The sequence below is a fragment of the Sparus aurata genome, chromosome 14, assembly GCF_900880675.1.
Source record: "Sparus aurata chromosome 14, fSpaAur1.1, whole genome shotgun sequence".
In the NCBI taxonomy this organism is placed as follows: Eukaryota; Metazoa; Chordata; class Actinopteri; order Spariformes; family Sparidae; genus Sparus; species Sparus aurata.
Genome location: NC_044200.1, coordinates 1693709 through 1721085, shown reverse-complemented (window position 1 = coordinate 1721085; position 27377 = coordinate 1693709). Strand labels below are relative to the sequence as shown.

General features: G+C 40.6%; 1 protein-coding gene across 6 annotated transcripts in view; it reads left to right on the top strand.

Annotated features, from left to right (window-relative positions):
* Positions 1–22151, top strand: part of lmo3 (LIM domain only 3) — an 82693-nt gene extending 60542 nt beyond the window's left edge. For all 6 annotated transcript variants that reach the window (XM_030440503.1, XM_030440501.1, XM_030440502.1 and 3 more), the window contains one exon: positions 20048–22151. In XM_030440503.1, the coding sequence (XP_030296363.1) occupies positions 20048–20153 (106 nt within the window). In that variant the 3' untranslated portion in view covers positions 20154–22151. The remainder of the gene's footprint in view (positions 1–20047) is intronic.
* Positions 22152–27377: the final 5226 nt, after the last annotated feature.

Below are 27377 nucleotides of genomic sequence, written 5' to 3'. Positions count from 1 at the left end.
CTTTCCACTTAAGGCTCTTTGAGAGTGCCATTTTTCATGTAAATATATTCAGAAGGCCTTTCTTCTTCCAGTGTTCTCCACAAATACGACCTGCATGTGACAGTGATGGACAGCTTGACAGCCTCACAAATATGAAGCCTAAAATATCGCTATCGCCCCTAGTGGCTTGCTACAGTACAGGTAATATGTACGTTGTCCAGCAAGGGCAAACACGCTGCAAACGGCAAAACGCTGCAAAAACAGAACTAGGAACTACTTTTAGGGACTACTTTTCTGAGGCTGACTCCTAGTGCAGGGACATGGATGCAAGACATGGATACAGTTTCCATTTCCATTTGCTACAACATATCTTTGTGAAAGTGGATTTTCCTCACTCACCTACCTTAAAAATAAATACAGGTTAAGACTCTCTGCCTGACAACCTCCATACGTCCAAGGTTAAACAAGTTGTGTGCTTGGGTCAGGGTCAGACATCTCACTAATGTGGGAGTATGTATGCCATCCATAGATGGTTTGAGGATTCACTGCCCATACTACATGTATGTTTAAAATTAAAAGAAGAAATTGTCAATTATGTTAATAGTTCAGTATTGTATGCAAGATAACAAGTATGTTTATGCATGCCAGTGGCACTAACAAGCATCACTAATTTTCTTTTAATATTTTTTTGGCCTTATTGATAGAACAGCTGAAGATATGACAGGAAACAGGGAGAGAGAGGGGGGGAGTGACACGCAGCAAAGGGACCCAGGCTGGGAGTCGAACCCAGGTCCGTTGCAGAGCCTCGGCACATGGGACGCGCGCTCTACCCGCTGAGCTAAACGGCACCCTAGCATCACTAATTTTCATTTCCAGATTTATGTTTTAAAAATGTCCATTTGAATAGCTTTTATGCATGATTACATGCAATTGACAGACATTGTTGATCTTGGCAGGTATCACTTTATTATGTTATGTTGTGATTATGAATGGCAGTGGCATGGCCACACTACTCACTGTACCTTGCATGTTTAACATACAAAACATGAATATATGAACCTGTGTATTATTTGAATATCTTAGTATTGAATGCACAATAACAAGGTACATTTATACATGGCACTATAGGACAAGTTTAATATAAAACACAATTTTATATAATATATATATATATACTGGATGAGTTTCAGGGGTACCGATTATACTGGAGCACCAACAAACGTTCATGCATAGCGTTCATGCAGTGTTGGGCAGTAACGTCGCTACAAGTAGCGGCGTTACTAGTTTAACTACATTTCTCAGTAGCGTGGTGGTAGCGTCGCTACTTTCTGAATGAAATAGCTTTTCAGTAGCTTAGCTCTTTTATTGACCAAGTAGCGCAGTAGCGTCCACACAAGCTACATTTTTATGAACACCTCTGAAGTTCAGCGCAGCGGAGCTTTCTGTTGCGGTCTGAAATGAAAGGATAAGTCGGTGATGCCACCGCCACACATGGCCGTGTATGTGGAGCCGACAGAAGCACTTCCGTATGACGGTGACACCAAGGACTAATCCTTGCATACAACGTCTCTGCTGCACGGGAATACAGACAGGTTAGCATGAGTGAGTTACGTTACTTGATGGAAAGATGGCAGAGGGTGAGGAGGACGGAGACGAGTTGATCCCGAGGGATGCAAAAGACAAACTTGAATAACAAACAAATACAGTAACAGAGAAACATTACTCTGAATTGTTACTTTTGTAATTTTTAACCAGCACAGGATACAGCAAAAATGCTATTTCTACAAAACCAAAGTATGGTGATTAGTCAAAATGATTAGCTTAAAATGTATGTAGATATAGCTACTACTACAGAGTGGGCCTAATAAAAATACCACTTTTGAAACTGCCAGTTATATGAGACCCTGGTTGATGGATAGAGTACTTTATTAATCTCAAAGGGAAATTAAAGTGTTACAGCCACTTGACATAAATCAAAATCCAAAAACAATGAGGTAGGTAAAAGAAACAAATACAATTAAAGGCTGAATTATATACAGTAACTACATAGACTAACTCAAATATCAAATATAAATTATAAAGCTGAAACTAGAAGACAAGAGAACCTTAACGAAAACTACAGCTATAATATACTATTTGCTGTTTAATCATGTTAATATGCTACAGTGTAGGACACTGTCCATTAGTGTAAGTCAGGTGGATATTGCTGTGGTAGCAAGGTGAATGTCTGTCCATGGATGTTAGAATTAAGTGTGCATTGATAGTTGAATAATAAAATATACAAAATAGTGAAAGCACAAATTATTGTTTAATAAACAATTGAACGTAACATTTTTGCCTGCTTATCTGTCTGATTTATAATTTTATTGATCACTGAGATAGCTTTGACTTGGAATGAAGTTGTTCCAATATAAAAAAAAATAGCTTTGATGTAGTTAAGCTACTTTTGCCATTTTGCTGTAGCTTAGCTTGCTACATTTCTCTGGGGAGTAGCTTTGGTGTAGTGAAGCTTAATTTAATGTAGAGTAACTTGTAGCTTAGCTCACTACTTTTTTCGAGTAGCTTGCCCAACACTGCGTTCATGACTTCAGACAACAACAATGAACGAAGAAGCAGATGAGACCGCTCTGGTTGGCCCCGTGGATGGGAAATTTTGTTTTAAAAAGCGGACGGATGGCAGCATAGATAAGAGCACGGTTGTGTGCAAATTATGCAAGAAGGAGTTTGCGTATCACCGCAGCATATCAAGCCTCAGATATCACCTAAATGCTAAGCAACTATTTATTATGTTGTTGTTGCAACTGGCACTTTATGTTGAACTGTTTATTGTTTTGGCCAAGGTTATTTACAGAGAGTTGGACTGAAATTGATTTGTTTAGATCAACTGTTGGTAAAGTCTGTTATGGCCTCTGAAGTAGGGCTGGGCGATATGGCCTCAAATAAATATCACGATATATTGAGCAGCTCACCTCGATAACGATAAATGAACGATAAGTACCCCAGCCCCGCACCAAAAAAAAAGGGAAAAAAATCCTGTGTATTTACAGAAATGCCACTTTAAAGGACTGTAAAACTACATTGTAGTTAAGATTTATATTATTTATTTAGTAGTTAAGAACAATTGATAAGCACACGATTGAACAGCAACTGAACAGGTTTAAAAGTATAAAATATACAGTCCCTTATAGACAAATTCTAAGCTTCTCGCTTCTTTTATTTCTTCGAATTGAATCATGTGGTTGTACTGCAGGTGGTGGAAGAGGTTGGATGTAAATAAATAAACATTTTGAGGGCTTCAGTATCAGAATCTAAGACATGAGACAAAATAGTAGAGAAGTTGACATTGCTGCTTAATAATATGTTAACCTCTTGAGCATTAGAGAACTTTTTTTTACCATTATTTTCTTTATTATTATATATTTTTGATAGACACAGAATCTGTTTCAGAAGTCAGTGGGTCACATGACATGGAAGCTATTGAGAGAAAAAAACAAGATTTCTGCATATTAATATTCATATAAAATAGAGGAAGCACTAAAGTACAATAAACATAACTGTCTCATTCGTCCAGTTTACTAATACAATCTGCTGCTGGAGTCACTGGGCCCCATGACATGGAAGATATTGAAAGAACTGCAATTATCTTGTATTAATATATTTATGCTAAGTAATTTGATGACAGTCCCTAAATCAGTTTCCAGCGATTCAGTGCCATGTTCTGGGAGGTGAGCTGACCGTCTTCCTGCTGCTCACACTGGGTGAACCTCAGTAAAGTCGCGGCTGGACCCGAGTAGAGCTTATAATCAAGCCCAACCCGAGCCCGTGCACGTTGTGTCCGAGCCCGGCCCGACACACTGAATGTAATTATGAGCCCGAGACCGATTTAAACCCGACAACAGTTTAATACGTGGGCTGTTATAACTGAAGTTCTCGACTACAATTGCGAGTTGTTTTAACTACAGAAATCTTAATGAATAATGCAACAAGTGCCGCACTTAATGCACTCGACAAAGCCGACACGTTATTATCACGGCCCACGACTTGTTTAAAATGGGTCCACACCTCCGACTTTCCTCCAAACCTGCTCAAAGTTAATTCTACTGTTTTTATTTTTTCTTTACATCGTCATGCTCCATGTTGCACTTAAGCTACACAATGAGTGATGCCGGTAACGCATTACTAGTTTTGTCATTTTCCTTAGTAAAAAATATATATTTTTGCTTTCTTCTTGCGTCTCGGGGAGTGACGTCACGTATGCGAGAAGTCACGTTTTCCAGCATGAGGACACTCACGTGTCAGACCACGCAGAGACACAAATGCAAACAACAATGGAGGGAGGAGAGAGATGCCATTTTCTAGCTGGAAATACGGTCATTATTTTGAGTGAATAAAAAAGAAAACACAAATGTTTGATCAATGGACGGCCCGGCCGAAGACAGTGGCCTGTTGCAGCCTTTGAACGCAGCATCATTACACAAACTGTCCGCGACTCACAGCGAGAGTGGGTTCACTTGATTACTAACCTGGCATAGCTGGTGTTGCATCAGCGGCGGAGTTTGCCATCAAATTAATGTAAAATAAGCACATCGGTATACGCCGGGGTAGATTAATCAAGTGGACCGAACATGTCCCCTGTCCCTAGTGGATGTTATGCCTATGACACCGAATATACCGACATGGCCAAAATGACGTCGGTTATCGTCGTAAATTTCGGTATAGGTAAATTTTCGGTTTATCGCCCAGGCCTACTCTGAAGATAGATGTTTTCTAATAGTCAGGGTTTCCAATGTTCTGAATGTAGTGGAAAGTATTGTGTTTTACTTAAAAAACAAAGTGTTATAGTTTACAGAAGGTCTACCTACCTATAGACTACCTGAATCTCTGAAATGTATTCCTAAATAAGCTATTGCTACACTTTATGGCAAAAATTGCACTGGTCTGTTGGTCTTGAAAAAAAAAACCAAACAATGTTTTGTTGCTTAAGCTTCTGTATTCAGTCATTATTCAATGGTATACTAAAATCCATGTGAAAAAAAATGGCTTCTCACTGTTCTCAGGTCAAATATTTATATGCGATTAAAATGCGATTAATTTCGATTAATTAATTACAAAGCCTCTGATTAATTCGATTAATTTTTTTAATCGAGTCCCGGCCCTAATATATATATATAAGTAGGGGGTCCCCATCTCTCCATCAGTTTGGGGGTCCTAGGCCTGGAAAACATTGAAGTCTCCTGTTATAGAAGATAATAATATTAAATCATGTTATAATATTATCAAATTTTATGGGTTTGTTAACACTGACAGAGGCTAAACAATAACAGAAATTTGGAATGAAAATTAGTATCATCCTAACTCAGTGGTTCTCAATTATTTTTTGTCATGCCCCCCAGAGGACAGAAATTTGTTCGCGCACTCGCAACTCGTTCATATTTTGGGCGAATATGAACTGAACGCACATATTTCTGCCTGATGAACGTTATTGTGAATGAGTTCATTCTGGCATTTGTGAACGGCACGTTCTCACAGTTTAACTTCGTTCAAGACAGTGCCAGACTTCTATCGAGCCTTCCAGGCGAAAACCAGCTAAAACACACCGTGAACAGGCCTTAATATGTAGCGAAAAAACACCCAGTCTGGCTGTTGTGTATAAAAAGGACACTGGACGAGAGGTTTGAGCAACTCGCTTTACTTTCGATCAAAACGAAACTTAACTATTTCAGACAGAAACAGCTGCATACAGTGCAGTGAGGCTTTACCAAACGAACACAGATTAATTCGTCCTGAACAGACATAACACTGGCAACACCAGCCACCACAGAGTCGCACCGCAGCATACATCATCAACATGTGAAGCATGGAGGCAAAAACACATGAAGGCAGCAGTACTATCTCAGACTCTGCCGCCACCATTAATACAGCATCTTGTATGATTACTTAAAACAATTTAATGAGAAGGTCAGTGATGATCCAGGTGGGAAAAATCTGACCCTTTGTGTAAACTTTGCCCACCGGGTTTCAAGAAGCAACTCCGTACATCAACAACGTCAACAGCAAGCCTGAAACGGCACATTGAACTAAAGCACCAGGCCAAGTGCCAGTAAATAAAAATCAAAAGACATGGCAGCCAAAACAGATCCTTTACCACCCAAATCACAATAACGGCGTACAGTAGCGGCTCCGCTGCCTTCATCTCCCAGTCGCAGCTAGACAACCTGGTTTTTCAGTATATTGTCGGAGACCTGCAGTTTCAGTGTTAGATATCACTAATTGTCGGCAGCGCATATGCACCCATGGCATATTTCTTTGTGGTGTCGCTGGCTGCAGGACACACCGACACATACACACAATGCATAACAGAAATAAAAGGCTCAAAAAATATCCCCTCACCCTAAATGGGATCAAAACATGGTGATGTCTGCTTTTGGTGGTGGGCTCTCTGCATCTGCCAAGTGTTTGGCTTGCAAATGATATCTGAGACTTGACGTACTTCAGTGGTAACTCATTTCATGTCGACAGTACGTGCAGATAACTTTTGTCCTATCGACCGAACCATCTGGCAGTGTTTTGAAAGTGAATTTGCCGTTCATAAGTCCTTTCTCCATTTACTTTCGCTTTCGCTTTTCAGTTCACCGTGTTTTTCCCGAACGCCAACCCAGCTTCTTCTTATTCTGATTCCCTTTCTTATTCTTCTGCCACCCTCTGGATCAAGACTACAGATGCCATCGACGGCCATAAATCAAACAATGCACATTTATTTATTTTTTTAATACCGGGCGTTAATCGCTCGTAAAAAAAAATTAACGGCGTTAAGAGGATGTTGCATCAACAAGTTATTAACGTGTTAACTTTGAGAGCCCTAGTAATAATGTAATTTAGCGCAAAAAACGTAACTCTTTCACCTTCCAGGATGTTTAGGGGGCCGGGTTCTCAATCACTTCACATTATAAACGGTCTGCGGGTTTACATCAACAGGGGAAACACCTGGGAAACACCCCGACGTCATCATCATGACGTGTACCGTCACGTCTCTTTATGAGCGGCAGCGCAGCATTCTTTGTGAATTACATGGCGGTTCATCTTTATCCCAGCGCTGGCTTCGCACTGTGTGAATGACCAATGGCGGAGAATTGACGAACCGCCACTGTGGCGTTAATGTGGCGTCTCTGTGTGAGAGGGGCTATTCTCAGCCTCCGCAGGTACTACCACTTCCTGTTTGGGACGACGCGTTGTCCCAGCCCTAGTTTATTGCACATGTTCATATCACGTTGACGATGATTTATTGGGCAGCCCTATTGCAGACACATGAACACAAGAACCTGCCAGCACCCCCTCACACAGACACACACAAACCAGGCACATTGTGCATGCTAAAGGCAAAAGATCTGGTTACACACAATTAGCACTCAGTTGTCTTGCTACTTCAGCTGGCTGTACCAGACAGCCTCTCCTAATGGAAGAAGTCAGCTAATCTTCATCAACCAGGCCCAGGCAGACCAACTCTGCTCTCCCACATTAAACCCATTTAAGTGTGAGAAAATCTTTCTTTTTATATTAGGCCACTTGATGAACTGTTGAATAAAATCGACATCAGTGTGTTTCACATGGTCCGCTGTGGCCTGAACACGCAACACTCTGATGCCCATCACAATTTCACTGGAGGCTGGCAAAGATTTATGGTGTGGCACCAGTTACAATTGAAGCTGTTCTCTAGCTCTGACTTTTTGTTTTAATTTTTGTTTCTTTTCATTGGTTAAGCTGTTCAGGGAGTGATATTGGATCACTTTTTTAGCCATGATTTCACATTCTAGCAGAATGTCATTGGTCAAAAACTGAAATAATCCAATTATAATGTAAACCATAGAAATCTAATTCGACGCACAAATAATCTTTGCTAATCCCTCCACCTGCTAACGTAATAACAGTAAAATGGAATCTCTGAAGTCAAAAATCATTTGTAACATAATTTATCAATATCTGTCTTTTTAGATGATTTGGGATTTAGAGTCTTGTCGAAGTGAGTTTCTCAGCATTTATATCCAGATTAATAGATTGACTCATCACACATTTTCTTACCTTGTAGCCTGTGATCTATTAGGAGATCTCACTTAAGATCTATAAATAGTTTCTCAGGGTCTTGATTCAGCTGGCCTGAAAATGGACTCCTGTTCTTTGTCTGGCATACCGATCTACTGCTCTGTTCATCTACACCAGCTCTGTCCCCTCTCGTTTCCCAGCCTCCAACAAACATGAAAGCCTTCATTGACCCCTCCCCCACAGGCCCTCCAATAAAGCAATCTAATCTTGCAAATGGCTCGGAGATTTCTCTGTGGAACATCGTCAAATGTGAAATCTGATAAACAGACCAGGCAATCACAAGGTCAGCAGAGGTTACATAGTGTAATTATCTATCGTCCCTGCAGGTCAGCCACAGCCCATGTTGCCATTTGAAGGTTGACTTGCTACAATCAAGTATAAACACACGCAGCCATCCCACAAACACATGTACTTGCTCATGCATCAATCAGTGCCATCAGTTGCTTTGTGGGTATATCAACTCTTGTGTATCCCACAGAGCAAAGACAGGGAACTCAAAGCAAGTGATTATTCGGATTTCATCAGGGACTCACTGCAGGACTGCAATGGTCATTTCCATGCTGAGCTATTAAGAACCTTAAGTTATAGGCCAATTAGTGCAGTGCAGAGACAGAAAGACCAGCCAGTTAGCTCAGAGTGGACTTGTCACTGTGTTCATGACCTGCAACTTCTTTTGTGTTCTTTGTCATCACTATAAAATTGGCAGCTCTTACTGGCCACAAAAGAAGCATTGAGAGCTGAACCCACTCCAATAATATAATATTAATGGCAACCCCTTACCAGTTATCTTACTTGTGTATCTGCTGGAGAGCAAAGGGCGTTTCCCCTGTTTTCTCTCTCTGTGCATGACTTTATATGGTATCAAGCTGAGGGGAGTGAATAGTTTCTGTCTCTGGTCCATCGGTGAACATCTATGATCCTAAATTGGCTCTGATTGCTAATGTCCCAGTGTGGCCTTACTCTGTTGAACTGGACAAAAATCTACCATTGTGACCAGCCAGAATTTTTCCAACCTGAGCTGAGGAAAGGAAGCCCCACTATGGTTATAGTGCTAAAGGGATGTAGGGCTGGTTCTGTGGAGAGGGTGCTGAGGGTGGGGGTGTTGGGAATAAGAACGGAGATATGAGACTTCTTCCAACAAGCAGTTAGCCACAGATCAGCCCAGGGGGACAGCTAATCGATGGGGCTGTCGTCCAGCCTCATCATCTAGCCAGTGCTGGCCCAATTTCCAATTTCCCCCAGATGAGCTGGAGGCTAGGGAGGCTGGAGGAAGGTTAGAGTAGAGGGGAGCAGGATGGGTGACAATGCAGTGGAAGGTCAGCGCTGATAAGGGAGGATGCACCGCCTGAAAGCACAGTTTAGCAGCACAGCTTAGCTTAGCCACTGGTGCCTTGTATGTCATGAGTTATCCATGTCAGACAGGGGCCTAATAGCCAATAAAGGAAACAGTTGTTACTTTTTTTGCGATTCGTATTGAGAACTCAGAGCCTGTGCAGCCAGCCTATGAGAAGACACAATTTAATACTAGATCCTGCACTTTTTTAGTCAAATAGTGTACACTTAGTAAAAATGAAAACTGTTACACAAATAACTGTTTGTATCCACTCATGGAGGTGACAGAAAAGTGTAATAGCCACTACACACTGTAGATTTTCAGGTCTAAATATCCTTACTGTGTACCATCAGAGGCCACATCCTTTTAAGTCTACATTTTAACTAGTCATGATGTGTTGACCAGTAATGTGCATTTCACTAGTTTAGTTTAGAGTTTAGTTAAGTACCAGCCAAGTCCCCTAGTGCTGGATAATTTAAGGGACACTAAAGGGGTTTGCAATTGAAGAGCCTTTGGAACAAAATAGCCTTGCCAAATCATTATTTAAGGTATTTTGGCGAGAAATGTGGCAACCTAGTTGGCAAAATAAATTTTAGTAAAATTTGTGTCTCAAACTACAGATTAAAACAGATTAAAGCTTCACTTTTTTTGTATTGCAACTTTTTTTTTAGGTTCCATTTTACATATTTCTCTTGTCAATGCCGTGCTTATGTTCTGGTTAGGTTAAGGCACGAGAATCATCCTGTCTTGGTTTGAAATGTCTGGTTTTATTACCACAAACAAAGCTCGAGATGGCCGACTGCCTTTCAAAAGTGTCAGTTTTTTTGTCACCACAGACAAAGCAGAAAGTTGTCCGGGGGTATCCTTGAAATTATCCAGTGATGTCACATTTACAAATGCTAAAATATAGATGTAAACAGCAGTCACTGACTAGGCAGCTTTGTCATCTCTAACTCAACCACCATCCTCTACTTCTACTGTCATTAAAGTCAGGTAAGTCATGGCTACATGGATTAAAAATCTCCGTCACTACAACAGATTTCCGTCATTCAAACTTCACAGAGGCGACTTATGAGATCAGTGTAGATCGGAGGAGAACATCTGTTGGCTGATTTTTGATTAGAGCTTCTTTGATTATCAACAGTATGTTAGTGATGACAGAAAGGTGATAACTCGCCATCAGACTGACAAGGCTGCAAAAGTTGCCTTTTGTATGATGTGTTTTTCTGTTAAACGATAAGAGGCTCACTTTAAACAATATTATTGAAAATAATGATTAATGATAATGATGATGAGAAGAAGTAGAAAAATAGCGTACTGAAAAGTTCTGTAGATGGTTGATTATTTGAAAGAGTAAAACTTGAGAGAAGCTTGGCAAAAAAAAGACAGTTTGAAGTCAAAGATTGAAAATTACATTGAAAAGACGAAAAACATTTTAAGTGGGAATAGAACAGCTTTTCAGATCAGTCACTGGGTGGAGTCACTGTGGTAGTCAAACAACTCCACAGTGGCAAAGCCCCAGGGATAAATGAGATACCACCAGAAATGCTGTAGGCTCTGGGTGTTGAGGAGCTGTCTTGGTTGACACGCCTCTTCAACATTGCGTGAGGGTCAGGGTCGGTGCTGAAGGACTGGTAAACAGGTGTGGTGGTCCCTCTCTTTAAGAAGGGGGACCAGAGGGTGTGTGCCAATTACAGAGGTATCACACTACTTAGCCTGCCTGGGAAAGTCTACTACAAGGTGCTGGAAAGGAGAGTCCGGCCGATTGTCGAACCTTGGATTGAAGAGGAATAATGCAGATTCCGTCCTGGTTGTGGAACAACGGACCAGCTCTTTACTCTTGCAGGGGTCTTGGAGGCGGCCTGGGAGTACAATCAGTCCACATGTGTTTTGTGGATGTGTAGAAGGCGTACGACGTACCAGGATGTTCTGTGGGAGGTGCTGTGGGAGTATGGGGTGAGGGGGGTCCCTTCTCAGGACCATCCAATCCCTATATTCTCAAAGCGAGAGCTGCGCGCGTGTACTCGGAAGTAAGTCGGACTTGTTCCAAGTGTGTGCCTTGTCCCCAATCCTGATTGTGATACACATAGACAGGATTTCAAGGCGCAGTCGTGGTGTGGAGGGGTTACAGGTCGGTGACCTGAAGATCGCATCACTGCTTTTTGCAGATGATGACCCAAGTGAAGGAGTTCAAGTACCTCAGGGTTTTGTTCACGAGTGAGGGGATGATGGAGCATGAGATTGACCTGAGAGTCGGAGCAGCGGGTGCGGTGTTGAATGCGCTTCACCGCACGGTTGTGACGAAAAGGGAGCTGAGCCAGAAGGCAAAGCTCTCTATCTACCGGTCAATCTTCGTCCCTACCCTCATCTATGGTCATGAGCGATGGGTAATGACCGAAAGAATGAGATCGCAGGTACAAGCGGCCGAAATGGGTTTTCTCTGCAGGGTGGCCGGGAGCTCCCTTAGAGATAGGGTGAGAAGCTCAGCCATCCAGGAGGGACTCGGAGTAGGGCCGCTGCTCTTCTGCGTGCAAAGGAGCCAGTTGAGGTGGTTCGGGCATCTGATGAGGATGCCATCAGGGCGCCTTCCTAGGGAGGTGTTCCTGGCACGTCCAACTGGGAGGAGACCTAGGGGTAGACCCAGAACCAGGTGGAGGGATTATATCTCTTCTCTGGCCTGGGAGCGCCTGGAGATCGCCCAGTCAGAGTTAGCCGATGTGGCCGGGGAAAGGGAGGTCTGGGGCTCGCTACTGACGCTGCTGCCCCTGCGACCCGATTTTGGATAAGCGGTTGACAATGGATGGATAAATAGAGCTTCTCATTTTTTTTAGCATGTGTCAAGTAAAATGCCCTGTAACATATTTCACAAATTACAAACTGGGAATATGACTGGGCTACAGCTCGAAGAAACGTTTCAGTAAAAATATTTTTTTTTGCTTTAATCCATGGGGCTAACATGATATGACAAGGTTTGTTGACATGTCAATATGGCATGTAGCCTATGGCAGGGGTTCTTAACCTTTTCGGCCTTGAGGCCAAATTTTTTCAGTGCAAAGTGATTAAATATTAACACTGTATATGCAGTGTTGGGGAAGCTACTTCGCAAACATAGCTTTTAAAACTAAAAAATAACGTGAATGCAGTTATATTCACACTTTTACAGCAATGACACGAAAACAAGACATGTAGTACATGTAGTTCAGCTAAACTCAGCATTAAATAAATCAACATATATGTTGATTTATTTAATGCTGAGTTAAGCTGAACTATATATATGTATATGAAATGTATATGTGTGTATATATATGTATATGTATATGTATATGTATATGAAACAAAATATATTAGCCTACAAAAAATTCACATACAAATATGCCTCTCAAGTTTTATTTTTTAAAGAACAAAAGCTGACATTTTTGGTCAACTTCACAGGACCTTAAGATGCAAGAACACTAAGGCACTGGAACTAGATGCCAGGGCAGAATCGCTTGTAGCATCTCAATTTAATACTGATGTCTCTATAAGACCTACATAAGTAAATGAAACCTTCAGTGAGAAGATATGATGGTTATTCCTGTATAGTTATTCTTAATGCCTGTCACAAGGTTGGATTCCTGAAATTAAACATTTTAAAATTGTATGCTGTTTGCTGAAGATGAATGGAGGTATCTCAACCCTAGGAGAGAAGCTGCTCTATAGTCTGGTGGTATGGCATGTATTTGCACTGCCAAATGGCAGCTGAACAACTACTCACAACGTAACATTTTATGGAAGCCTTGCTTCATGGAACCTATATACTGCTGTTGGCTTAGTTGGTTAGTTTTAAAAAATATGTTGTGTCATTTTTCACTCACTTCCCAAACAGTGCACCTACTAGGCAGATCAGCCTAACCTAAACAGCTGAATCGGTTGATCGTCAGCATCTTCCAAAACGACATATAATAACAGTTCCCAAAAAAACATGATTGTAATAGCAACACCCCTTCATCATATGATCGCAGGTGGGTCAAGTTTAGAAAAAAAAACTTTGTTAGATGTAGGAAAACATCATGATTGGGGTTAAAATAACTACATTACTCCTGTAACTTCTGGTACAAATGTGACTATGTTACCTGATTACCCCCATTGCCCCCATGAACAATGGCTGTGTCCTCTCTGCAGCAGCCCAGGGTGTAAATCCGACCTGAGGGAGAGCAGGTTAATATAACATTTGATAGTGCAACTCAGCCAATATGATGGTGTCCTTTATTTGTGGCTACATTGTTTGTTTAATAATTTGATTTTCAGTAGTGCAGTACCTGTTATCTGTAATTGCTGAGCATCACAGATGGAGTAAATAATTGAAAAAGAACGGTATTAGTGCAGCAGATTAGTAAAAAAAATCATTCACTTTGGTATACAAGCATGAAATTTGGCACAGATACTCTCTAAGGGCCACTATTTTGGAAAAAGGCATTGGCCACTCAAAATTTCAATATGGTGGCCATTTTTTCAAGACATAAATACTCTCTAAAGAACATGTTAATGGAAAAAGTTGCTTGTCCCTCAAAAATTTAGGATGGTGACCATTTCTGTCAAATAGTCATAAAGTCTGCTTTGTCTGCCTCCTCTCCTTTAACCTGTCCGGCTTAGTTAAACTTGTCATGTCTAGCCTCATCTACACTAACAGCTGTGCTTGATCGATCATACAGCAGGACCACAAACTTCTCAAGGATCTCCAGGTCACTATCAGTCAGAACAGGAGGGTATTGACTTAGTTTGCTGAAGATGAGAGAGGCCTGGCCCAGGTTTGCCAGGCACCTCAATCATAGACATAGTACACATTCAGGTATGGGATACAACTAGGTTCGGGTCACCTACAACTAGCCCGATCATTCATCCAGTATCATTTCAGTCCCATGTGATCTGTACACCTTCCAGGTAAGCATACATGAACAAGTCATGTATTGGCTCGGCTCTCACGCGCTGGAACAACCTGTCAATTCAGGTGCGGCTATCTAACTACATCTATTACTAGCTAATTGATGAGGGGCTGGTAGACAGCATTTGGGATACTAAACTTAGCTATACTATTACTACTAGTAAAGAAGTACAGTGTAAGTAAAACTAGATCAGCTGACACTGAACCCCATGCTGAGTTCCACAGCAGTGAAGTCACCAGTGTGCCCTGTTTGTGTAATGACGTTCACTCTATTAAACAAAACCTTTCTTAACACACTAAATTGAGCTCTGACAGAAGTGGTGGCCATCTTGAAAATAGTCTCCATCTTGAATTTTTGAGTGGCACACACCTTTTTCCATGAGAATGTACCTTGAAGAATATTTGTACCAAATTTGATGATAGCATCACCATTTGAAAAATTGATGTAAGGATTGAAGAGAAATGGCGGCCATCTTGAAAAATGGTTGCCATCTTGAATTTTTGAGGGACAAGCACCGTTTTCCAAAAAAACATTCTTAAGAGAGTATTTTCACAAAATGTTATGCCTACATCACTGTTTGAACGATTGACATAATAAGCATTTGACAGAAATAGCGGCCATCTTGAAAAAATGGCCGCCATGTTGAGTTTTTGGGTGGCCAACGCCTTTTTCCCAAAAAGTGACCCTTAGAGAGTATCTGTGCCAAATTTCATGCTTGTATACCAATTTGAACGATTCTCTTGAAATATGCCATTAATCTGCTCCACTATATGTTGTCAAACACATCCACAATGGACATTTAGCACCAATGATGAAGACAAAATACATTTTAAAAAATGCCAATCTCCTCCTTTGACATTATATTCAGTACATTACATTCCCAAAAGAAAATCTCAACTCCAGTGTGTCCTTGTGCTGCTGCTGTGTAAATGGCAGCAATCTGCCAGAGAAGATTTACAGCATACCGTTACAATTAAGCATTAGGGTCATCTGGCCAAGTGTTTCAGAACCTGTATGCATCTTAACAGTAATTAGATTTAGTGCAGTTGAGACTGGTCTCTCTCTTTGACAATCTCTCTGTTTCTTCACAAGTGGAAAGTGAATACTCTAGTTAACAAAGGCCTCCCAGGCAAATTGCTGGCATCGCAATACATCTTTGTGTGTGCCTGTGGAAGCCATTCTCTCTCTACCTCCTACAACAAGAGGTCTCTGAAGACTCATTAGTCACAGTCACCTGTAAGTAAAGGAAGGAAGATGGAGGGGAAAAGTGAAGGCTGTGCGGCAAGAGAAGACAGCAAAGGCAGAGTTGACTGATGTGAATACAACTATGGCTCAAAGTGGCCAGTTCTCACCGGTATGCATTACCAACACTTCTACGATTTACTCTTTGGTGTAACGTGACTTTCTCCTGCACACTGATACTGCTCACATGAAGTGTGGTACTCTTTTCGGCTCTCTACATATTAAGTTCTCTGAGTGATTCATGATGGCCCTGAATGCATTACCAGGAAACAATAGTGAGAATTGTCTTCCCGTTCACCTGCCTGCTTTTCTCTGTTGATGCTTGAATTGCTTCCTATATGTGACCTTCTAAAGGTAAAGATAAAAGGCAGTAGGCCTATCAAAGTGTTTGCAATATCATAATACTGTACTGTATATGCAGCTCCCTCAAATTTCCAGTTCCTCTGTGGCAGGCCCTAGCCGATCCATGTCCGGTCCCTGCTGTGACCTGAGTTCTTAGCTGGAATGAGATCCCATTCCGATGACATAGTGAACACAGGGCCAACTTGTAACGGCCCTAGGTGCCACGTGTGGAAACCACTTGTAGTGGTTTATCGGTCCACCAGTTGGAGCTGTGAATATAGCCACTGAAGGAGTTACTGCACCTTAAATCAGCTGTTCTTACTATTTAATAGGCTTATAGTAATTGATGTGCACGAGGGAGTGTGCTTACCACACAGAGCATATTTCATGATTCGTATCGTATCATGAGATCATAAATATTAAGCTTCAGCTTTTTGCTTTTTCAGTAGTACTGCATTAAAATGAAAGTAGTAGTGAATGTACATATGTGTGTGTATGTATGTATATATATATATATATATACATATATTTATATATATATATATATATATGTGTGTGTATATACATATATATATATATATATATATATATATATATATATTTATATATATATATATATATGTGTGTGTATATACATATATATATATATATATATATATATATATATACACATATGTATTAGAGATTTTTGACAAATCCGTCTAGATTTTTCTTTGTTTAAGATTAGAAGACAATTAAAAAGTAGCAATACTACAGTGTAAACAACCTACAAGTAAAAATCCTACATTCAAATATTTAGGTTACATTTTAGTAGTACATGCAAATGAACAATGTTAAACTTCTCTCCATGTTGCCTGCACCCAGAACTTGTCATCTGGCAGCTGTAGGCTGTTGTATTAACTACAGATTATTGTTTTTCATTTTGAAAGTCTGTGCCCATGGACACAGAGCAAAGATAGACCTCGAGAGCGAGAGCCCCTGTCTCTCTGGGTTTGCACCAAACTTAAATCAAACTGTCTGGATAGGCAGTGCTGATAAAATATAAACTGAGATTATGTCACTACACTGCCCATGTCTTGTCTAAAATGCAGTGAGAAACATATTTAGTGTGCGATTTAGCTTCAATAGAGAAAGGTTATGAATCGTAAGTCCTCACCATGTTGTTTATGTACTGTGAAACCGCTGGAGCTTTTAAGCTAGCCTACCTGGTTCTAGAGCTCTGAATTGCTGCCCATATAATAGATTCCTTAAGCAAGTGGCAGTTAAAATGGGGATGTCAATGGAGATTAATCAACAACCTAAAAATATGTATATGGTGGAACAACACACTGTATGTTAAGGTTTTTTTGGTTAGATGATGACACATATTTTGTTCAAATCGACTGTATTTGTAGATTTTTCCGGTTATTTCAATTGTTTATCATTTCTATCACATGTTAAGTGATGTAAGCACATAAATAATTTTCCACTGAAAGCATGGCTAAAGGTTAAAGTAAGTTATCAGTCTGTGAAATCAGGTTGAATGGGTTCTGAAACTGTCATAGTCAAATGATATTTGGTAATTACCAAGTATAGTTTTTAAATTCAATTACACCCCAACTATGAAAATAATAACCTCGAAATATGTTGAAAATTCCCCCAACATGATTTGATGAATTAAATTCTGCTATTTTCAACAAGTAGCTTCTTTAGTAGGTCTTTAGTAGGGGTCTTGGCAGTTACATTTGACCTTTCAGCTCAGCGCCAAATGGAGATTATGTTGAGCATGTTAGGGCAGTAAATCTCATTGTATTGTACTGAGGGCCACTTATTTCCCTCAACGTGCAGGTTGGACAAGGCAATGGTGCCGGTATTTACCAGGGGCAGGTGGAGCTGGTGTGGTGAGCTTTGCCTCTTTTGCCTTCCCTGGGTGTCAGGACTGCTGAGTTCAGTTCTGAGAGCTGAATGCAGTGGATGGAACTCAGGAGGCACTTGAGGAGGTTGGGCTGCTCACAACATTTATTCAGGGCTTCAGGGCAGATTGAGAGCCTGAGTTGTTACATCCATTAGGGATTAATTAGCAGGATTCAAATACACCGTAGGTATTGGCACAATATACCTAAAAGAGCGAGAATCGTGAGTTGCTGGAAGAAGCAAATGTTCGAGGATAAATTGGATGAAAATAAGCAGACCAGTTTGTCAGTCACCAATTTAGTGAATCCAAGCTGATCATAGGGATGCCTTTTAACCAACCATCCCCGCACTGTAGGAAATGCATAAAATCCCCTTGATGACTCCTTCTTGGAATCCTATGTAGAAGTACTTTAATGCCATTAATTCCAAGGCAACATACATTAGAGACAGTGAGGCAGAAAATGGACACACAATAAATTGATTTGATTTGATTTTTTTTTTTTGATGAATATTTTCAAATCATAGCTGACAAACAGAAATGTATGTTTTTTCTATAAAATTTCAACTTACAGTGCCTTGCAAAACGATTCACCCTCTTGAACCTTTCCACATTTTGTCATGTTTTAACCATAAATGTAAATGTATTTTATTGGGATTTTATGTGATAGACCAACACAAAGTGGTGCATAATTGTGAAGTGGAAGGAAATTGATACATGGTTTTAATTTTATTTTCCAAACAAAAAACAGAAAAGTGTGGTGTGCAAAAGTACTCACCCCCCTGATTCAACACTTTCTAGAACCACCTTTCGCTCCAAGGACAGCTGCAAGTCTTTTGAGATAAATCTCTACCAGCGATGCACGTATTGAGACTTAAATATTTGCCCATTCTTCCTTGCAAAATAGCTCAAGCTTAGTCTGATTGGATGGAGAATGTCTGTGAACAGCAATTTTCAAGCCTTACCAGAGATTCTCAAGTTGATTTAGGTCTGGACTTTGACTGGGCCATTTTAACACATGAATATGCTTTGATCTAAACCATTCCATTGTAGCTCTGGCTGTATGTTTAGGCACGTTGTCCTGCTAGAAGGTGTACATTCATCCAAGTCTCAAGTCTTTTGCAGACTTTTAACAGGTTTTCTTCCAAGATTGTCCTGTATTTGGCTCTGTCCATCTTCCCATCAACTCAGACCAGCTTCCCTGTCCCTGCTGAAGAAAAGCATCCCCACAGCATGATGTTGCCACCACCATGTTTCATGGTGGGGATGGTGTGTTCAGGGTGATGGGCAGTGTTAGTTTTCTGCCACACATAGTGTTTTGCATTTAGGCCAAAAACGTTAATTTTGGTCTCATCTGACCAGAGCACCTTCCTCCACATGTTTATTGTGCCTTCACATGGCTTGTAGCAAACTGCATGGCTTTGTTTCCACAATGGCTCTCTTCTTGCCACTCTTCCATAAAGGCCCAATTTGTGGAGTGCATGACTAATAGTTGTCCTGTGGACAGATTCTCCCACCTGAGCTGTGGATCTCTGCAGCTCCTCCAGAGTTATCATGGGCCTCTTGACTGCTTCTCTGAGCAATGCTCGCCTTGCCCAGCCTGTCAGTTTAGGTGGATGGCCATGTCTTGGTAGGTTTGCAGTTGTACCATACTCTTTCCATTTTCAGGTGATGGATTGAACAGTGCTCTGTGAGATGTTCAAAGCTTGGGATATTTTTTCATAAAGTAATCATGCTTTAAACTTCTCCACAACTTTATTCCTGACCTGTCTGGTGTGTTCCTTCGGCTTTATGATGCTGTTTGTTCATTAATGTTCTCTAGCAAACCTCTGAGGCTTTCACAGAACAGCTGTATTTACACTAAGACTAGATTACACACAAGTGGACTCCATTTACTAATAAGGTGACTTCTCTTTTTGAGATAGCCTTGACTGGAGACTTGTGTTGGGCATATTTCACAAATGATACCCCTGCCTGAAGCAACTCAGAGATGCCTGAAGCAACTCAGGGATGCCAATGTGATGAAAAGGAACCCCTGTCTAAAACAGAGATAATTCAATTCAGACGTACCCCTCCCACCCCCTCATCCTCTCAGGACCCATCCCTTCTTGTAAGGGAGTCCACACTTTCCTGGAAGTAAACCCCTCCTCTGTGGAGGTTGGTGTTGGAACACAGGTTATGGGGCTAAAGTACTATATGCTTATGTTAACCTCCCCTCCTCTCTCTCTTTGTTTGGTGCAGGTTTTGTGTGGGAGACAAGTTTTTCCTGAAGAACAACATGATCCTGTGCCAGTCAGACTACGAGGAGGGGCTAATGAAGGAGGGCTACGCTCCCCAGGTCCGCTGACCCTCGTGAACCAACAAGAGGAGGAGGAGGAGGAGTAGAAACAGAGAGACAAAAGGAGAGCTTTTAAACACGCAACAAAAACACTATTGCCTCCTGTTCAGCTCCACCCCCAACATGTACATAATTAAGCAAGCCTCTTGTGGAGGGGACACACTGCTGTAAAGAATAGCCATAGAGATGCCAGTGTGGCAGGGATAGGCCCTGGAAGCCTACAACAAACTGCAAGTATGAGAAAAATAGTTTGTCAATTTCTTTGTTTGTGACTTTCAGATGCTGCCTCTATCCTCCTGGCCATCAAACGTCTGCCTCAGAGCAATTTTTAACCAACAGCTGATCATCGATTATGAAAGAAAAAAAAATAACCCACCCACTGGAATCTTGTCTCATCTTACCTGTTAATGACAGACAGTGTTCCCACCTGACTGCACTGACAAAAAAACTTCTACTTGAATCTAAAATACACTAAGGGATTGTCAATCAATGTCATTTTGAGATAATGACCTTTTTACTGTATATCAGTGTGTGTGTGTGTGTGTGTGTGTGTGTGTGTGTGTGTGTGTGTGTGTGTGTGTGTGTGTGTGTGTGTGTTTTTGTGTGTGTGGACCCCCCTTCAGATGACGACCTCAGGCTTTCAGTCTCATGAGGCTTGGTCTTATCCATACAGTAATTTCATGATCTAAAGATCACAAAATTGATCTTAACAATTTCAACATGCTTCAAAATCACACAGCTACATTATCTAACATGTGATGAAACAGAGTTTGTGAAATAATGAGTGTTTTTCTCTTAACGGATGAAAGTTCACACTCCATATACAAATAATTGAGTCCACTCTGTCATTAGTAGACCATTGAGCCACTATGCTCTTCACCCTTGAAGACTAATGTGATGTAGGTATTAGATATGAAATAGTCTGGTAAAACCATTTCAGAATGTACAAAAGTGTGATTGGCTGTATTGAATATCAATGATCAAAGTAAGCAGGTTTTGAATACATTAAAGCAGCACTAATTAGGGTGGGTTTATATAAAAAATTGATAAAATGACTGCTTTTAATGTGAAAGGCCTCTCAAGTGGCGATGAATCCTCAGAGAAACAACACCTGACTTTCTGCTATGAGCCTTTTAGTGTCTTGCCCACTCAGTCTGAAAAAAGGAGTCAAACTTAGCAACTGTTTGGGGAATTTTGGACTTCAGTCATCAGGTGACACAAACATGGCCCCAATGAGATGCTAATGTTGCTCTGTATTGAGTGTTACTTATTTACTTACACATTAGGCAACACTTTTTGTTAAGGTGATGATAAAGTTTGTCAGACATTCTGTTTTCAGCTGTACTACTGTCCAAAAAAAAGTTTAAAGCAGCTTTGAACATCATGGATTAGATTTTATGCCTGTAGACAAAACCCTGGGTGTTGCAATACTGTCTTCAGGTGAGGTGACAAGAGTCGGTTCCATTCCTGAAATGTGTTTTGAGCTGGGCAGGCCGGATTTGGACTGTGGACACTACACTATTTGATAAGATTTCAGTGCATCACCTGTTGTTCAAAAATTAATGTAGCTTAATATGCTGGTACTTTAATCTATTCAATGACTTGTCAATCACTGTTTGGCGTATGTTGAAGATGGCTGTGCAATTTTCAGCACAGCTTTGGGTTCAGTTAACTGAACTCAGCAGCAAGTCAGTCACCAACAGCTCTCTGCTACAGAGAAATTACAACCTTTTCTGCTGAGAAAACAAACCTTTGATTTTCAGTGTGAAATATCAGCATCTGAGTGTGTGCAACAATTCTCATCAACATTTCTATGCTGGAAAACACTTTGTAAATTGTGGTTGTACATAAATTAAAAAAAAAAAAATCACTTTTGCTTGCTATTGTACAATGATTTCTTTTTACGTGTCATCCAGCATGAGATGTTTATTTTTAGGACAACTCTTGTAAATACTGTAATTGTAATAATTTTAAGCACAAATGTAATACAGTTTTATTGTGTTATTAGTGAGTGTGGTGTGTTTTTTCTCTGGTTCTCATAGTTTTCACTAGGTGTTTATCAGAGGAGGCTCGTCCATAGAGGCAGAGGAGGTTGGTCCTCCTCTATTTTTGAGAGGCAAGAGGAAGATCATTTTTTTTTTTTTTAAAGAAAGAGTAATTGGTTGAAATAAATCATTACCAAATCTCAGTATCATTTATACAATATTTTTATATATATATATATATATATATATATATATATATATATACATATATATTTATATATTTATATATATATTAGTTATATCATAAAAAAAAGTTTCTTCTTTGGAAGAAAATCCACTTAAAACGGTTCAACAGCGGTAGCTGCAGACGGAGGAAACAGAGCAGTCTGTGAGAGGAGCAGAGAGCAGGAAGGTGGGGGCTAGAGGAGGACGGAGGGCTTCTGTCCTCTGTGGGAGGGATCTCCTTCCATTCACTCAATGCATTCAGGATTTTTTCATGCTAATCTATGATTGGCTAAGACACGTAAAATGACGCGCTAAGGGAGGACGTCCTCCCTTACCAATCAGCAACCACAATACAAGATTGACAGCAGGTTGGTCCAATAACAGTTCCCAAATTTCTTTCTCACATTTATACAACTGTTAACAAAAAATACTTTTATGTATTTTACAGCTTTCACTGCCAGCCATGCTCGGACAAGAAGATGGAGTTTTCAGCGATATTGGAATCGGTTTCAAAGGAAATATAAGCACATTTCTGAAAGAAAAAAAACTGTCCGAGAAATCAGAGCGAAGCAGTCAGAAAGATCATTCATAGGTTTCACTTCGTTCATCCCAACAGAGGACATAACGTTAGCGCAGTGGATAGAGCAGTTACTTGCCATGCAGGCGACTGGGGAACAAATCCTGGTAGGGGCACACATTGGTACTTTTTTTTGTCTTGTATATTAGCCATTTAATAAAAAGTTTTTTAAAGAAGTCTTGTAAGTCATTGTTTTATTGCTTAATTTTCATTGAATATAAGAAAGTAGGGATAAGTAGTTGACTTGTATAAAATAACATGACACCGTGGACTGGTTTTCCTCCTGTCCTCCCCAATTTTTTCAGTCACCAGCCACCACTGGTGTTTATATATGAAGAAAGTTCACATCTTCATACTTTACATATCTATTTATAAGTCACTGTTCCTTCATGCAACAAAGGTTAGGCGTCTAGATCACATGCACAACATTAGATCCTGTCTCTTACTCTAACCAGCAAAGCATATTGCAGCCCATCATATTTGACTAATCCATAGTGCAATCATTTCCTCAGTTTGTTGTCTCTGCTCTTTGTAATGTGCCCTTTTCGGTTTTGCACTGGTGAAAGGGAGCTTACAAAAGCTCAGATCGAAGACTCTGGTGGCAGGATTGAAATGTCCTTGTTTAAATGAGATCTTCATGCATTTTTAAAATTATTTTTTCTTCAGCTCTTCTTCAGACAATGGGATTTACTCTTATTAAAAAGTGGATAATCTGTTTTATTATCATCATTATTATTTTTATTATTATTACTATTTTACTGTCAAATATGGAACAAGAGATAAGCCTTCACTTATACTTATAGAGATTTAAATTTAAAATAATCTGGAAGTCTAGGTAAAACATTTGGATTAAAGTTATTGCTCTAATGAGTAGGGTTCTTCTTAAAGTGCCCTCTGAAGTTTGCCGAGACCAATGCTCACTTTACTGAACATCATATCAAGGCAAATTAAGCTAATTGAATTTCCTTCATCCAGAGACACAGAAGAGAGAGAAAATCTTTGAAAAGTTTTCAGCTGTTGAAAGTCATTTAGTAGAGTAGATGGAGAACATCCTAGTCAAATTAAAAGGAAGTGTGGCAACCATAAAAAGAATTCTTACTTATGGCACGCATTCAATATTATAGTTCAGCTCACAGACTTTCAGACCCAGGATGAATTGGTCATGGATGTGCAGCTCAGCACAGCAATGGTCTCAGCGTCTACGGTCCAGCTTTCTTAAATGCAGAGCATAGGCTTGGATGTATTCCTCTGGCCTATGCCTGCAATTAAAAACATGGGATATTATGTACAAACAGATGCCCTCAGTTCTCTCAGGCTCAGCTTGCCCTAGAATAATTTTACACCAAAGTTCCCATTCTAGTGTACTTAACTAATTCACACGGCTGGTTTTCATCATACTTCTGAGTCAGAGATGTACCCATTTGACTCTTTCAGTCTTCAAAGTGGAAACTCAGACCACAGAACTTAGGTATTCATGTACCAATAACAATTTTGTTTGAGCAGTGCTCATTTCCAACCATTTCAGGCAGTTACACTCAGGGACGGGCTGGCCATCGGGAGGTTCGGGATTATTCCCGAACGGCCGGTCTGTTCCAGGCCGAACCGGCCGGTGATCGGAACGTTTTTTTACCCCATTAAACGGCCGCAAGTGGCGCAGAGTGGAACGTCAGACTGGGTCAATCTAATATTTTGCATATTAAGGGGGGATACGAGCGGCCCCTCCCAACTTGAGCTGATCCTTGTTTCTATTGAAATGTGGTTGACTCAGCCGCTCAGTCTGTCATTAAACCATTATGTTCCTGTTTAATCACCTGCGGCTGAACATCAGCAAGACCAGAGAGATGGTGATAGATTTCAGGAAGAAGAGGAAGACGGCTTTCCAACCTCTGTGCATTCTGGGAAGGGATGTGGAGGCAGTGGAGGATTACAAGTACCTGGGTGTTACCATCAACCACAGACTGGACTGGAGATCTAACACTGAAGCTGTGTACAAGAAGGGGATGAGCAGACTTTACTTCCTGAGGAAGCTGAGATCCTTCATCGTGTGCAGCAAGATGTTGGAGATCTTTTATCAGTCTGTGGTGGCCAGTGTACTTTTCTTTGCTGTTTTTTGTTGGGGAAGCAGCATCGGAGCCAGCGACACCAACAGACTCAACAAACTGATCAGGAAGGCTGGCTCTGTGATTGGCTGCAAACAGGACACTCTGGAGGCTGTGGTGGAGAGGAGGACACTGAAATAACTGTTATCCATCATGGATAATCCTCTCCACCCTCTCCAACTCACACTGGTCAGACAGCGGAGCACCTTCTCCGGAAGGCTGCTTCAGCTTCGCTGTCGTAGCAACAGATACAGGAAATCTTTCCTGCCACAATCCATCACTTTATACAACAACTCTCTCACCTCTGCCTGACAGAGAACTCTGGTCTCTCTACTGTTCTGTTGTATATATTATTATTGTTATAGTATATTTTGCATATTTTGTTTTGTTGTATATATTATTACTGTTTATTGTTTATAGCACACTGTGCACTGTATATATACACTATGTATATATTGGATTCTATTTAGGTTATGTACCAAGTGTTTTATTTGCGGACCCACTACTGCTGTAACAAAATAATTTCCCAGTCTGGGATCATTAAAGTAATTCTATCTATCTATCTGTCTATCTAAAAGAACAATAAAAAAGAGGAGCAGGATAAATTCAAGTTAGCAAACATGTTAAAAAGGAATCAGCCGCAGAAAGAGATGATTGGAGCAGAAACATTAAGGGCAAAAAAGAAAAAACGGTTAATACAGGATGCAGCCAAATGCTCCATATTAACAGAGCTTTTAGTGGTTGAGGGGTGAAGGTTAGCGCGGCTACAGTCAGCCAGGCCAGTGAAGACACGGAACCAGCAGCAGACTCAATGCCGGTATGTCGGGTTGTAATTTCAGGCCCGTTGAGAACTCTAGTTTGTGTTTTTGGATGTGTTCAGGGCACACAGAACTAAGCTGTCCGCCGATCGGATCGGCCGATATTTTGCATTTTCTGCAATTTGTGAGATCACCGATCCGATCCAATCAATGGCGTCACTGTCGTGTTGTTTGCAGATGCTCCCGTTGCATAGATTGCAGATGGTGTGTTTTATCTGTCTCATTTACTCCGAAGAAGTTCCACAGGACCGACATGTTTGTTTCCGAGTGATGATGTTGCTAGCTAATGATTCAAGATTCAAAAAACTTTATTGTCCGTCACAAAGTGACAGGGCTCAAAACATAAACGCCACAAAAACATAACAGAAATCCTGATTGTGTAAAACCTACACAGAACATTAAAGGTAGCCTATCAGCAATGTTACACCATACCTGCGTAAATCCTTAATCTGTTTGATCAATTAAAAATTAAATTTATACTGGCTGACCAGAAAAACGCACAAATTTCCTTGTTGCAAAGAAAACATATTTCAGGAGGGAGTCTGTGTTCAAAGTTAAAAAGATATTATTTGAATATATAGGTTATACATCCTGTTTTTCTGTTCTGTTTCTACATTAATATTTACCCATTTTTACCAGCTCAAGAAAAATACATTAAAGTGAGTAATTCATTTGTGCGTGTGTGTGTGGCGCTTTTGTTGATTTTTGTGAATTCTTTGCAAAAGTGCCACAACGTTTATCTTTGTTGCTGTTATTGTTATTATGAGCTGACAAGGCCAGTGTCAGTCATGGAGTTGATGCAGATGGACAGGATAATGCCAGTCATAGGAGTGAGGAAGAGGAAGAGACAGATGAGGAGGGACAGGAGAAGGAGGAGGAGGAGATGGAAGAGGAGGAGGAGGAGGAGAAGGAGGAGGAAGAGGAGAAGAAGGAGGAGGAAGATGAGGAGGAGGAAAGTGGAGCAGGAACCACCAAAGAAAGAGTGCCAGGTACAGGTGCAGTGTGCAGGACTGGGTTGGCAATAGGTCTTTGCATAGAATTATATTAAGATGTCATATATTGATGTTCCAATTCCAGTCACACAGAAACAATAAGCCCATCCTCTCCTGCAGTTATTATAGTGCAAATAAAGTATTCATGTTAAAATTACGGTTCCTCTTGCGTCCGTCATGCAATCGGATAAAAGGCCTCTCCAAACCAAACTCCCGGGCTGAATTTCAACCCCAGTTTGCCCCTGGTTACACTCAATCTTGGTCAAAGAAAAAAGAACCCAGGTCTTTCACTTTCCTTTCCACACAGGGGGGCTTTAGGTAACCATTTATGTGGTCAGTTCTCACTCCTCTAACACCAATGCAGTGATCCTCTCTCCAACATTCCAGTGATCCTCTCTGCATTATCGGGAATATCAACTCTCCAGCCACTTGAACCTTCTCAGGTTCAAATGTTCTTTATGCAGTTCTGATTAAACTAAAAAATAAGGTGAGAACATGCAAACCAAAATGTGAAACACAGCAATCACAAATGTCATT